The sequence below is a fragment of the Pogona vitticeps genome, chromosome 1 (assembly GCF_051106095.1).
Source record: "Pogona vitticeps strain Pit_001003342236 chromosome 1, PviZW2.1, whole genome shotgun sequence".
Taxonomy (NCBI): Eukaryota; Metazoa; Chordata; class Lepidosauria; order Squamata; family Agamidae; genus Pogona; species Pogona vitticeps.
The window spans coordinates 191,337,160-191,351,885 of record NC_135783.1 but is presented as its reverse complement, the minus strand read 5'-3'; the positions used below and the strand labels follow the sequence as shown (position 1 = coordinate 191,351,885).

At 43.6% G+C, this 14,726-nt stretch overlaps 1 protein-coding gene across 4 annotated transcripts; it reads left to right on the top strand.

The window, feature by feature from the left end:
- Positions 1-2,022: 2,022 nt before the first annotated feature.
- On the top strand, positions 2,023-14,377 carry ASNSD1 (asparagine synthetase domain containing 1). 4 transcript variants are annotated; one of them, XM_072981402.2, is made up of 8 exons: positions 2,023-2,126; positions 2,600-2,827; positions 3,829-3,882; positions 5,533-5,608; positions 6,172-6,286; positions 6,562-8,118; positions 9,668-9,849; positions 13,795-14,377. In XM_072981402.2, exons 6-8 carry the CDS (start codon positions 6,655-6,657, stop codon positions 14,048-14,050), a joined length of 1,902 nt encoding a protein of 633 aa, XP_072837503.2. In that variant the 5' UTR covers positions 2,023-2,126; positions 2,600-2,827; positions 3,829-3,882; positions 5,533-5,608; positions 6,172-6,286; positions 6,562-6,654; the 3' UTR covers positions 14,051-14,377. The 4 variants fall into 4 exon arrangements, with proteins under 4 accessions (XP_072837503.2, XP_072837482.2, XP_020658556.3 ...); XM_072981381.2 differs by lacking the exon at positions 6,172-6,286; XM_020802897.3 differs by lacking the exon at positions 6,172-6,286 and having other exon boundaries at positions 2,051-2,424.
- The last annotated feature ends 349 nt before the right edge of the window (positions 14,378-14,726 follow it).

The following is a 14,726-nucleotide window of genomic DNA, read 5'->3' as shown; positions in this document are numbered from 1 at the left end:
CTTCAACATATCTCTGTTTTTTCCCTATTATTTTCCTCTTTATCTTTGCACTGTTCATTTAAGAAGGCTCTCTTATCTCTCCTTGCTATTCTTTGGTTTTAACACTTAGTTCAGTTGAAAGTTCTTTAATCAACCATTCTGATTTCTTTAGACATCTCCCTTTTTTCCTTCTTATTGGAACAGATTTAGATTGTGCCTTTAGTATCTCCCTTTTAAGAAATTCCCCTCCCTCCTGGACTCCCTTCCATCTTTCTGATGGTCTGTCAATTTAGTACCCAGCTCATGGGGGTGTGGATGTGTAGCCTGCACAATTAAATTGTAAACTGCCCAGAGTGCTTTAAGCACTACAGGGCTTATGGTAAGCAGAGAACTGGCTTGGCTTGGCTTGGCTATCCCGGACAACCCAGACAACACTGCAGATGGAGACAGCAGCCACGAAATTAAAAGATGCCTGCTTAGGAGGAAAGTGATGACAAATCTTGACAGCATCTTAAAAAGCAGAGACATCACCTTGCCAACAAAAGTCCGAATAGTCAAAGCTATGGTTTTTCCTGTCGTGATGTATGGAAGTGAGAGCTGGACCATAAAGAAGGCAGACCGCCGAAGAATTGTGGTGCTAGAGGAGGCTCTTCAGAATCCTCTGGACTGCAAGGAGAACAAACCTATCAATTCTAAAGGAAATCAACCCTGAGTGCTCACTGGAAGGACAGATCCTGAAGCTGAGGCTCCAGTACTTTGGCCATCTCATGAGAAGAAAAGACTCCTTGGAAAAAACCTTGATGTTAGAAAAGTGTGACGGCAAGAGGAGAAGGGGACGACCGAGGATGAGATGGCTAGACCGTGTCTGCGAAGCAACCAACATGAATTTGACCCAACTCCATGAGGCAGTGGAAGATAGGAGGGCCTGGCGTGCTCTGGTCCATGGGGTCAAGAAGAGTCGGACACGACTAAGTTGAATAAATAAATTGTAGTCATTGTCTATAGAGTTGGTGTCCATGAAGTGAATGGGTTTGTTGCTGTATTATCTTAATTTAGTCATGATTTGTTATTTCTGAAGAGGCAATGCCAGCCAAATAATACTTTCAATGAGGCAGCCAGTAATAATCCTGCATAATTCATTGAGAATTATATCCACTTGTTTGACATGTGCTGATTTATACCATACAGCACTAGCACTTGTTTCTGAGGACAAAACTGTTGTTCTTATTATTTGTGGATGCGTATCCCAGTCTGACCCAGCCAGTTTCCGAACTGTAATTATTTCTGGAGGTGGATTTCTGTTTGGCGTTTAGAGAATGTTCTTTGCAGCGTTTATAGCATTCCACCGTAAACCCTAGCGGTCAAGGACAACCATATTAGGCTGTAAAAAAACCCCTCCTACCGACAACCAGGATTAGTGCAGGCAAGATGGCTATTGTCCCAACAGCTCCTACTGAAAGGAGAAGTTAGGTTGGTGGGACAGACTCTCAGGCATCCCTCAAGTTACTTTTTCTCCAGGTCTAGGGAAGTCAGAGTCACTTCTTGGTTGAGCAATGATGCGCCTTTCGGTATTAGGCAATGGCTGGCTTCTCTGTCAGAGGCCTTCAGCCCTCGGTGGTTTTAACACGCGTCGTCCTTTATGCTGCCTTGAGGGACTTGCAGCTGAAAGGTCACACGTGAACCTTTTATGGCAACAGCCGATATATGTTGCCATAAAGTACCCAGAAAACTGCAGCCATGCATCCCGAGGCTTGCCCAACCTTCCCCACTCCTCCGCTCCCTAGAGGCGCTGCGCCACCCAAATGAGCTGCGGGCAAACGCCCAACTTTGCTTTTGCCTCTCGCTGTTTTTAAATCCAGCAAAGGATCCAACAGCATCCAGGCGGAAGGTGGGGCAACATATGGGCGGAGCTCACTCGCCACGAGGAACCCTTTTCCTGCTTGCCCTTCCCTCGTCTTCCAGGGTTACGCCCCCCTCTTCACTCGGCCTTCCGCTACTTTCGTTCTCATTGGCTCCAGAAAGTGCCCGTCAGGCCGGCCACCCAATCGGAGCCCAAGTTGTCATTCAGACGCGCCTGCGAAAGGAGGCCGGCAGGCGCGTTCCCGGAAGCGGGCAGCTCAGGCGTGGACTTTCTCGCGTGTCAAAAGGTCTGGCTGATCGGGAGGCGACGCGGCGGGAGCTCGCGGGCTTTTGCAGCGCTGAGCATCTTTGTTCAGGAACAAGCCTTGTTGGCGTTGAAGAGGCGGGCTTGCTTGCTAATTAGTATGCACCGGGTTGTCTAGGGAAAGAGGGAATCAATCAGCGTGGGCGATTAAAATCAAGAATTGCCTCGGACTTTTTTTAACGGGAGGGGGTGGAATCTAGATGCTCAGGTTGTATTTTTTGCTTTGCATGTTACAAACAAAAGTAGTGGAGTTCCCACACATCCAGTTTTTTTGGAGCTGAGTAAGTTCCCACGCCCCCAAGCAAGACCCTCACGATGAATTAGCTGAAGACTTATGTATTGGGGGGGGGCACTCGTATTTATCTGTCTTATCTACCTATCCTTATCCCCTCATTTATGCATTTATGTTGCTGTGCTAATAATGGGGGAATAACGGTGTCTTCTTGCTTTTCTCAGGTCTAACCCAGGCTCTCTAATTTGAAGGTGCACCTCCTTATTCATTGAAGGACCAGCAGTTGATCTTGTGTGTGTGTATATATACAACAGTAAAAGAGCCCAGCAGTGGCCTTGGCTATTTGACAGCAGCAGGACTGACAGGAGTTGAAACAGATGTCCAGCCGGGCATTGCAAAGGGAGGAGGGGGACGGAGTGAAGTTGTATGACCGAGAGGAGCTAAACAGGAAGGTCAGTGGAGAATTGATGCAAGAAATTGACAGAGGGAATTATTCTAGGAGAAGGGAAGAGGCTAAATTAATACATGTGTCTCAGTTCTGGTGTGAGATCCAGGAGCAAGCACTCGCCTCATCTGTCAAGAGAAATATAAAGGACTTAAGTGTGGTTTTGACACGACCATGCCAATACCTGTAGTGTGTTATCCTGAGATCTTTGACACACTGGGAAATGAATTTCCTTTTAGAATGGCTGGGTTTACTGTTTTGTAAATACTGTATGTGTAGAGCTGTACTGCATGGCAGTAGTTAATGTGATAGTGCAAGTATCATATTTAGTAGCAGCTATCTTTTTAACTTGGGAGTTCTTCATTCAATACAAGCACAGCTGTTATACTGACAAAAAGTATTACAGCAGTTTCTATTGTTTTGCATTTCCAAAATGCAAGTAAACTGGATTTTTATTTTATTCCTTCTGCCTAGTGCTGTAAATGGTGTCCAAATGCATGTCTTTAAAACAACCTATTGTTACATGTGCATGTGTGAAAACAATTTTATATTCTGAAAGGAAACTACTAGCAATTTAAAATATGTGCTTTATAACTAGAATTTGTGAGAGCGGGGATACATTTCCAAATTATATTTGTTATAACAATATAACTGTTTCTTGACAAACCATTTGTCTTTTATTCAAGGTTGGGTATAGCATGCTCAGAAAAGATAACACTTCTAAGAATAGCTAAAATTCTTTAAAATTTTCACAGTTTCTTTGTAACATTTAGTTCAGTTTACTTTAACGAAAATGTCTACAGGGCTGGAATGCCTCAGCTGCATTTCCCAAACAAAAATGATGGTCTTTATTGCTGGCTTTTAAGAAAGAATAATTTTAACTTATCATTGGCAGTTCACTTTGTCATTTCTTTCTCTGGGTTAAAGTAGTACAACCATGGCTTGAGTATTGGGGCGGAATCTCTGATTTCCAGTGCACCTGAGAGCTGTTTCCCCCTTTTCTTTCAGATTAAAGAACAGAAAGTTTTAGTTGATGAACTTTCTAATTTGAAGAAAAACCGAGTAAGTGACAACAAATTTGCTTATATTAAATAATTGCTAACCACAAATCAGGGTTGGCCATTTTGAAGGTTCCATCACTGTTTTTGAAGACCTATCACTTCCCCTGCTGGTATCAAAAACAATTTGGTTTTTCTCAGGTGGGAAAAAGAACTGCCAGCCTTGGAAACTTTCAGGGACACCAATTCATGTTTTAAATAAGTTGCAAGGACTCCTTGAAGTGCTTAACACCAAAACAGCTCTGGTTTTCAAAACTGGAAGTGAACTTTCTGACCCCATCTGGTTTCTCCTCTCTTTTACAGCCCACGGAAGATACCAGAGAGAAAAATGGAAAAGATGCACCATATAACTATGCCATTTCCCCCTTTTTTTCTTTCTCTCTTTTGAAAGGATGGTGGTGTATGTTGACTGCATCAGATTGCCTTGCTGACTTTGGAGGAGGAGAGACTGCTTTCGTTTCTTGCATGTCTAGTCCCTGCTCCATCCCATAGTACCATTTTCTAGCAAATTCCACTGCACACTGCTGTCACACACCTTTAGTAAACATTGATGTTACTGGTGAGAGTGAGCAGAGTGCAATGCTTAAGAGTGCTGGCTGGAAGAAGAGCAGGGTTCAGATTCCCACTTGGCCATGAAGCTCACAGAGGGAGTCTCTGCCTGGCCCACCTCACATGGTTGTTGTGAGAATAAAGTAGGGTACCACACATCTTGCCGTGAGCTAATTGAAGGGAAAGTAGGATTAAAGTTTAACAAATGAAATGAGATAAATCATAAACCAGCATGGGCCCAAGTTAGGACACCAGTGTGACCTTTCAGATGAACTTCCATGACATGATGCTGAGGCAGCAGTTATCGTACTTCCTGCCTGTTTCTGCCAGTGTGGTTTCCTGCAGATGCTGACCCTGCTCTTCTTTGATCAGTCAACATTTAATTTGTGAAACAAATGTCTCAGTTTGTGAATGGCTTCACATCAGTGGTGGAAGTGGGTTAACATTATTAACATTATGTAACTTTTTACATCTGTGGAGCCTCATGTGGGGAAACATATGGTGTACCACTACAACAGCAGCACACAGATCTCCCTGCTGCGAGTGGCGGGATGCACAGTATAACTGCTGCCTCAGCATCATGTCATGGAGGTTCATCTGAAAGGTCACACCAGTGTCTTAACCTGGGCCCATGCTGGTTCACGATTCATCTCAGAAGCTTTTTTTAAAATATCCTGCCTTGTTGCTGTATCAGCGAGAAGACGGGGGGGTCTTGTTTATATGATTGTCACCCACGCTATCCTTAAAGTCTCTGTGCCTGACCTATGAGGTGAATATGTTCTAAATTAACAAGAAACAGTGATTTTTGAAGCACCTCAAAATGTACATGCTGTAATAAACGCTACACTTAGACTGAGCTCACAGGCTTATCAACCAATAAGAAAAATGAGACAGCATCAAAGAGTCTCTCATTGATAAAGATATGTTTTCCAGGTTTCACAAGATGTTTACATGTAGATTCAGCCGATCATCTCTTTACTTAGAGTGTCAAATGAACATTTTTCAAAAAATCGGAAGAAAGAAAATCTTCACATAAGAATATTTGTGTTTTATTTTTCCTATGTTCCTTAATGTCTAAGTCCACTTGTTTCGTTTTCTTTTACAGAAGGTTTACAAGCAGCAACCCAACAGCAACATATTCTTTTTAGCAGACAAAGCTCAGACACTATCTGAATGCAAAAGTATGTATCAAAACATTTGTTGATTCACATAAGTATACATTGGGGCCACTATTTACCTAACCATAAGGCTGGCACTCTTCGTTTCTGTTTTCTCATAAAATATAACGTGGGCAGTGCTACCATTAAGTATGATAAAACAGCATCCTTCTTAGCACCTCTGGGTATATATATGACTATGCTGGTTGCGATTCAACATATCTGGACAGTGCAAAGTCAAGGAAGAGAGGAAAAAATGGAACCGACTGAGTGTCGAGAAGACAGGTTTTTATGTAGTGTACAGAAATCCTATTTGCACATAACATCTTCCTGTTGCATATGCCTGTTCGTGTCCTTATAAAAAGAAATATTTAGTAATGAAGCTAAGAATGTAGACAGCAGCCTAGTGTATTCTTTGATGAGTCAAATGCTTTTCAGTCTCAGAAGTTTTAAACCTCTCTAATATGACGTGGAACTCCATTGTTCAGACCCAAAGGGCTCTTTCATTGCAGAGATACGTTAGAAAGCCTGAAGTAGTTCTCTGGATTCTTATTAGGGTTTGTGCACTTTGTCTCATTGCTCTGCAGTGCTTTGTAGATGCACTCTGCAATGTATGGTACGTCAGTCCTGTTAAGGAAGGGGAGGAAAACAAGATCCAGCAGATGACACTGAATGTCTTCTATCAGAGGGACAAGGAGAAAGGCAAAGCTTTCCCTTGTCCTCTGACTGCTTTGTCAAGTAGATGTGGGGGAGATGGGGCTGCAGGATGTAGGCTAGAGAAAGACATTTCTGTTGTGTGCGTAGGAAGCGTACTTGTAAAGCACAGGATTTCACAGTTTGTCCAAAGATTTTGGACAAAAGATTTTATTAAAAAACCCACCTCTCTCTCTCTCTCTCTCTCTCTCTCTCTCTCTCAGTATATTGCAATACTAAGCTAATATAATAAATATGGATTCTGTCTTCTTCCTCCCTTGCAGATACATTAGATGAACTGAAGAAGTCACATCAGGAAATGGAAAATTCAGAGAAAGCCAAAATTAAAAAATAGCTAAATTGAACCAGAGTTCAAAATGTGTGGCATTTGCTGTGTGGTCAGCTTGTCTGCCCATCCCCCTAGCACTTGTCTCTTGGAAAAGGCTGTCTTAGGTCATCTTAGAAGAAGAGGACCTGATAGTAGCCAGCATTTGGTAAAGAGTGTACCCCATCTTTCATATCACTGCTTATTCTCTGGCCATGTCCTTCACTTAAGGGGAGAAATGACTCCACAGCCTGTGGAGGATCTTACTAGTGGTAATGTGTTTCTTTGGAATGGAGAAGTCTTTGATGGGATCGCCATCACTTCTGAAGAAAATGACACTCAATTTATTTTTCGCCAGCTTTGCTCCTGCAGTAGCGAGTCAGATGTGTTGTCACTGCTGTCTTCCATTCAGGGCCCATGGTCGTTTATTTTTTACCAGGCATCTAGCCATTATTTATGGTTTGGAAGGGACTACTTTGGTCGCCGCAGTCTTCTGTGGCAATTCAATGAAGAACTGGACAAGGTTCTTATCCTCAGCTCTGTAAGCTCTGCCTCTGACCCTCCGTGGTGGGAAGTTCCAGCATCAGGAATCTTCAGGATTGATCTTCAGGACTGTGGCACCTCTAAAGCTGTGGCTTTAACACTGCATCCTTGGAAATATCCTTCCAAAGAAAACACAGTTGAAGAAGTAGCCATCTGTGACCTAAGTGTGATTTCCAGACATTTACCAACCCATGTGGCTCTTGTAATAAATGAATCCCACGCATTGTTTGCTCCTGTCACTCCTCTGAACAAGGAGATCCATGACATGCCAGAGGAATCCCAGTGCTTTGATTGTACTAAAATCGTAGCTGATGTGAGTGTTCTTCAGATGTTTCTTGCGGAGGACCACAGGAAGAAAATCGTTCATCAATTTATTGACGTGTTGAGTACATCAGTAAAAAGACGGGTCTTATGCCTGGTTAGAGATAATGATCCATTAAGAGGGAAAATGCCAGGGGCAGCTTCCAGAAAGCCCCGCGTGGCCATCCTTTTTTCTGGTGGCATTGATTCTGTTGTTATAGCAACCCTTGCTGATAGACATGTGCCATTAGAAGAACCCATTGATCTTCTCAATGTGGCTTTCAAGCTTCCAGAACAGAATAGTCAAAGTATTTCCAACAGGAAGCCCAGCAAAGGGAAGAAACAACTGCCACCTAGTTTGGAATGCTTCAATGGCAATAACACGGTAACTTGCAGCTCTTTGGCATCTTTTAATGTGCCTGACAGAATTACAGGCAGGGCGGGATTGGAAGAACTGAGAAACATCAATCCTTCAAGGTCCTGGAATTTTGTGGAAATCAATGTTACAGTGGAGGATTTGAAAGAAATGAGGCAGGAACACATAAGTCACTTGGTGTATCCACTGGACACTGTTTTAGACGATAGCATCGGCTGTGCTGTGTGGTTTGCTTCTAGAGGAGAAGGTCTGGTTACCCACCAGGGAGATACAAGACCCTACAAAAGTCCTGCGAAGGTATGAAGCTCTCTCTTGATCTGTACCTGACTCTCTCTGACACACACATGCATGCATTATTTCTTTATGTTTATATATTTATTCTGAGGCGTTTATACCCCACTCTTCATGTAGGAAGGTTCTGAAAACGGTTTCTTTTTCAGTAAAACCCAAAATGAGAAGGTCTTTGCCCTCTGGCTTGCAATTTGACAAGACACAAGGCAAGGAGAAAATGGCTTGGTAAGGGGAAGGAAAATGAGAAAAGTCATGTTGAAATGTTGTAAGAAAAAGACTCATAAGGAAACTGAATGCAACTGAAGTGCTCTAATGTAACTGGATGCCATTCATCTTCTTGCATGACCTCTGGAAGGGCTGCAGGAGGAGAGGAGCCATAAATTACAGAATTGTTAGCTGAGAGGTTAAGGTGGTCCTGCTTTCTCTGCAAGCAGTGATTATGCAGTAAGCCCTACAGCCATCCTGGGGCCTGCTTCGGAGTGGGCATTCTTAGGTGCACACTGCATGTGGGACTGCCTGGGCTATAAGGCCCTTTAAAAATGTATCCCTCAATAGCCTGAAAGATGGAACGGTATGCATTCAGGCCCAGTGAGTATTCCATCTTTTACATTAAGGGAAGTGAACCGCATGCACAGTTGCTGTAGTTTTTGCTGCACAGGAACCAAAGAAAAGATCGGATTCATATGCAGTCCCTTCCTCTGGTCCAATGTGCTGCATTGGACGGCTGCTTAAATTCATTGTCAATATCTTAAAAGGGAAACCTCTGAAAACCAGCTCCCACTGGCAGTACCCATCTGCTCTCTTGGCATTCTGAAAATCATTCCCATTGGCAAATATCTTTCTTTCTGAGATTTGTTTCATAAACTTTGCCATAAGAATGTAAGGCTCAAGTGGGGTGAGCTTCTGTCCCATCACTGTACTAGCCGCCTGGTGTCTGTCTCTGCTTAATTAAAATCCAATTTTGCTTTCTTTTATATGGAAGATGATAATTGCTAGTTAAAACAGAATGGCACTTTACAAAAGAGTTATTTGTAGATACTGTATTTTAATATATTTTCATTAGAACGTAACTGTGATTAAACTTTCTAAAGGAAATGTAACCAATATTTTATAAAATAAACAATTTTGCAGTTAGGTATTGTTGGAAAACATTTTTATAGCATTTGAGAAATAGAACATAAATTTTAAATACACAGATGCTACAGCTTTTTCTGTGGTAGTCCCCCATTCCCAATGGTCGCATTTTCTCTGCAGGGAAACTCAATGGAGGCAACTTTGTCACCTTTTCAGCGCCAGGAGAACATGTTTCTTTTTTCCAAGATGTTTGGAGAGTTCTTACGCTTCCAAATTGGTGACATTTCTAGAGTTCACTCTGTTCTGGATGGGCAGTGGTTTTAGCTAACCTTTTGGGTGGACAGTTTTAGTAAATCCATGTGGTTTTAATACATGTGACAGTATTTTGTTTTCTCATACATTAGCTCAGGCCTCCTTTTGATTGTATGAAATGATATATAAATTTAACAATACCATTAACCTGACTTGTCTTTCACTGCAGGTGGTACTTACAGGAATTGGTGCAGACGAGCAGCTGGCAGGCTATTCCAGGCATCGTGTTTGCTTTAAAAACCATGGTTTGGCAGGTTTGAATGAAGAGCTAGAAATGGAATTGGGACGCATTTCTTCTAGAAATCTTGGCCGAGATGATAGAGTTATTGGAGATCATGGCAAAGAAGCAAGGTGAATAGGCAGGCAACCGGAATTGTCCTTCTGGGTAATGTTTAAAGCCCAGGGCCAGAATCCTATATGTGCATTAGTAATTGCTCAGGTAGTCTGATGTCGTCTGATGGAATCTCTGTAGCACAACTGCATTGGTTGCACTTGTACGCTTGCTGTTGTGGGCATGAGTTTTTCCAGATTCTGACTCGCATTTAATTCATGTGTGTGTCATCATCATCATATGCCATCAAGTCAATTTTGACTTATGGAGACCCTTTTAGGGGTTTCCTAGATAGAGGTTACTCATTAATGGTTTACCATTCCTTTCTTATGGGATCATCCCGAAACTGTGCAGCTGGCCCAAAGCCACACAGTTGGCTCCCCTGGGATGCACAGTGGGGGTTTGAACTCTCAGCCTCCAGCTCTGCAGCCAGATACTGAACTCACTGAGCTATTCAGCTAGCACAGTGTGCATGTATACCAAATGCATACATATACATCAGGAGTGTATCAGAGTACAGTACTTAAAGAAACCCGGGGTTGATGATCTCAGTACACCGAGATTCTTTCTCTCGGTTGTGCTGTGAAACAGCGTTCCGAATCTAAGTCGTGCTGGCCACGGGACAACAGAAACTGTCTTCGGACAAACGCTGGCTCCACGGCTTGGAAACGGGGATGAGCACCACCCCCTAGAGTCGGACACGACTGACTAAAATGTTTCTGTTTATTTGTACAGAGTTTTCCTTATAAGATGAGTCTCCATTTAAGAGTACTTTTTCTCACTTACATTGAGCATGGAAGCAGCTGATTTCTATCAGTGATTCTCATGTGCCAAGGAGATGTGCAGAATTTATAGAACAATGTAAGAGTCTGTTGATTTAAAAATGATCTGCAGTGGCATGTGATCCAACATGTTATTTCTGTTTTGGAATCTCCCCTTTTCTGCACTTGGTTACAGTATGCTGTGATGTCATAATGCTGTGCTTCCCCACCACCTTCCACCAGTGATACGAACATGGGCAGGGAAGTGCATCATCGATAACACCACGTCATAGATTCTGTACCAGGGGTACGCACCTGAGGCCGTTCAGATGATGGTTTTCTAGCTGTCCATTATTGCAGACCACGGCTGATGTGAGCTGCAGTCCAACAATATTTGGAGGACCATGGATACCCACTCTGTGCTGTCCAGATTACAGGAGGAAGGAGGGGCAAGTGCCAGAGAAGGCTGCAGCATGTAATGCATAATGTCTAATTTAGCCCTAGAAATTTAGAGACCTTCTGGATTAGATGTTAGTGAGAAGCAGCTGCCACACCAGACTAGTAATACCTGGAGGGCTGCACTTAGCCCACCCTGACCTTAAGGCAAAGTAATGTCCAGAGAGCAATGTGTCAGCATAATGTGCTCATCTGGTTGTCACATTTTTTTGTTTAACATCTCAAGCAGCAGCAACTCATTGGCAGTGAAATATATAGATTCCAGATGAACCTGTCTCCTCACTGAAAGGTATCAAGATTATAACGGAACTGTGCAAGGCAGTTCTGTGTCTACTTTAGGTGTCTACTCTGTCTACTCCTTGTGTATGAAACCAGGCTCAGAATATAACTTGTCACAGCAGGTTTGCACGATTAGATTTATCTTTCTTTGTACAAATAGTCTTTATCTTCCAGTGGTTGGGATCCAAGTAACTGTGCAAGTAATTCCACATTAAAGAACAACAGTTCTTCATGCTATCTAGAGACCATGGGAATATCCAGTAGTTTATCCTGTTTTAACTGTTCTATCCTGAGGGATCCTGGGATTTGTAGTTTTGCAAAAATAAAACAAACTTTAGAATTCTCTGTTGCAGAGCTCTACTGTCCTTCCCTGAACTACAGCAGAGTATGCCAAGTACTTCACCAAACTACAAATCCCAGGATTCCTTAGGACAGAGACATGGCAGTAGAACCAAACTGCTATAAATGTGTAGTGTAGGTACACTCTTAACACAACTTGCCTGTGCTTTTAGATGTGTCCACAGTATCTGGTACTTGTTTGTTCTTTTTAATATTTGTTTACTTATTATATCAGCTTTAATAACGCCTTTTCATGATCTAAGCTGCCTCTTTTTACCCATTGATCTTTGCTTTAAATATTGTCTCTTTTAATTACCATATTTTTCTGTGTATAAGACAATACTTTGGTCTAAATTCTTTAGACAAAAAATTGAGGGTCGTCTTATACATGGAAGTAAGCTGCAGGATCCCTCTGACCGCTGCTTTCCCCACCACTTTGCTAAGCCTCTTTAGCAAAAGGAGGGGGAAAGCAGCAGTCAAAGGGATCCTGCAGCCCTTTGACCTCTACTTTCCCCCTCCTTTTGCTAGGGAGGCTTAGCAAAGTGGCAAGGAAAGCAGCAGCGCGAAGCGGGGGAAAGAGTAGGATTAGGAAGGCGAGCGGGAGTGGGTTCAAAGGGGGAAGGATGAAGAACGAAAAGTTTCCTAACTTGCTGCTAGACCGCCGGCCTGCTCCGGGGTTTGTCCATGCAAGAGCAAGGAGGACCCTTTGGACTTTGCGGGGCTGCCAGGGACCCGCAGCCAGTATTGCTTGTGGGTCCTCCCACCCAAGATGGCAAAGGTTCAGGTGAACAATGTGGTGGTGCTGGACAACCCTTCCCCATTCTGCAACCCCTTTCAGTTCGAGATCACCTTTGAGTGCATCAAGGACCTCTCTGAAGGTGATGACGTGCTTGCCCGTGTTTCAGGGTGAGCCCCAGCCGGTGGGGTGGAGGTGCCACGGGTGAAACTTTGCTGAGACCTGCTGCTTCCTCTTGGCACCGTCTTCCCATCGCCTGCTCAGTGGCAAGCGGGTGGGTGGGCGAGGTGGCTACCTGCCCCAGGGAGGATGCCGGCTTGGGGACGAGTGGCTTGCCTTCAGGCTGCGGCTTCTACCGCCACCATGGCTGTCAGGCAATCTCAGAGCAGATTTGAGCTCAGGGAAAAGGCAAGTTGCAGGGAACTTGTGCAAGTGTTGGGAACAGCAGCCATGTTGCCAGCCTGGTGGCGAGTGGGGGCTGCCGCTGGGTGTGTCCGTGGGACAAGGAGAGCTGCTGTGGGGACCTCTTGCAAGACAGGCAGGGTGGCCAGAGGTGGGAAAGGGGTCGCAAATGGGGCTGTGGGAGGCATCTGTGAGCCAAGCAGCTCCCCCATGTCTAGCAATTTGTTGACAGAAGGGCGGGGGTGATCCCCATCCGCCTTTTGCAAACTGTCTCATAAATTGAGATGCTAAAGGAGGAACTGCTGATTTTCTGTGACCGCCCCTCGGGTTGTTTTCAAAGTAGCGGGGGGACTTTTTCAGGCGTGCCCAGCTTATGCCACCTTTTCCATTTCCGGAGACCCAGTGCTGCTGGTTGACTGAATGTGCTCATCAGAGGGATCCTGCAGCCCTTTAACCGCTGCTTTCCACCTTCTTTTGCTAAGCTGCAGGCTTACGGAGTGGCAGGGAAAACAGCGATAAAATTTTCTAATTTGGGGTTAGAAAAGTGGTGTTGTCTTATACATCAGAGTGTCTTATAAATGGAAAAATATGGTATGTAAACCTCGTTGTATATTCATTGTTTTCAGCATTGCCTTTCAGTGATGTAAGCCAACTTTTTAACTTTTAATGAGAAAGGTGGAATAAAAATAAGTAAATAAATAATTTTTAAAAAATCAGTCTAAAACTTAGAGATACAGGGTTAGATCTAAACTAAATCAGTTACATACCCTAGTAATAAGTTATAGACATCCATAGTACCCATTTATGGGCTTGCACTAGTGTATTTTTATAGACATAAGTATGTATTAAAGTTCATTTCGACACTTTGAGAAGGCTAACTCATCATTGCAACTACCAGAATCAGTTCATAAGGATTTTCTTTCGAAGCAGTTTAAATGTTGTCTTTGGAATGTAACCCTTTGTTTCTTACATAACATTTCTTTTCACTTCAGGTTCCCCTTTCTTGATGAAGAAGTTGTATCTTTTCTTAATTCTCTTCCTGTCTGGGAAAAAGCAAACTTGGCTCTGCCTCGAGGCATTGGGGAGAAACTGCTTTTGCGCCTGGCAGCTGTGGAGCTCGGCTTGACAGCCTCCTCGGTCCTGCCAAAGAGGGCGATGCAGTTTGGCTCCAGGATTGCGAAAATGGAGAACAGAAACGAAAAGGCGTGTGACAAATGCACAAGACTTCAGTCTGTTTCAGTAGAGTAGCTGTTATGCACAGGCTTCGAGGCTCCCTTTGGCAGATGAATCACGCTGTAGATGCAGTCCAGGAAACTTCTGAGGTAACAGAGGCAGTGGTTCTAGTATCTGATTGACAGCAAGTCCCCGTTGGACCAGTAAGATTTAATTTCTGATTTAATGGGCACTATCAAGCTACCTGTCCCATTGAAAACATGGGATCAGACATTACAACTAACTTAATTCTGTTGGGTTTCTGTGGAGTCTGGCCATGGCTAACTAGCTAGATTGGGCTATGTTTTAAAAGCTATTTCTGTGTCTTATATATGAAGCAAAATAAAGTTGTTTTGTTTAATATCTCAGTATGTTTTTTTTTCTTTTGGGTACATTTTAGCCATGGGGTTCAAAGGAATTTCCATAGAAATGGACACTACCCTTTGTTTAGTTTCCACAAGAGGCTGAACAGTTATTAAGACCTGTTCCTACAAGACGGAGCTGGGCGAACACGGTCCTGGACTGCCCTTTCCATCAGCTGATCCTATGAAGACCAAGCCCTTCTCCCCCACCGCCCCAGAAAATGGTGGGAATGACCCTGTAACACTCTTTCTCCATGACCTGCCTCACAGTTGACCTCCTCCATTGTTCTCTAGTTTCCATAGCGACCACAACTGGCCAGCTTCTCCTCCTACACAGCTCACTAAGTAAC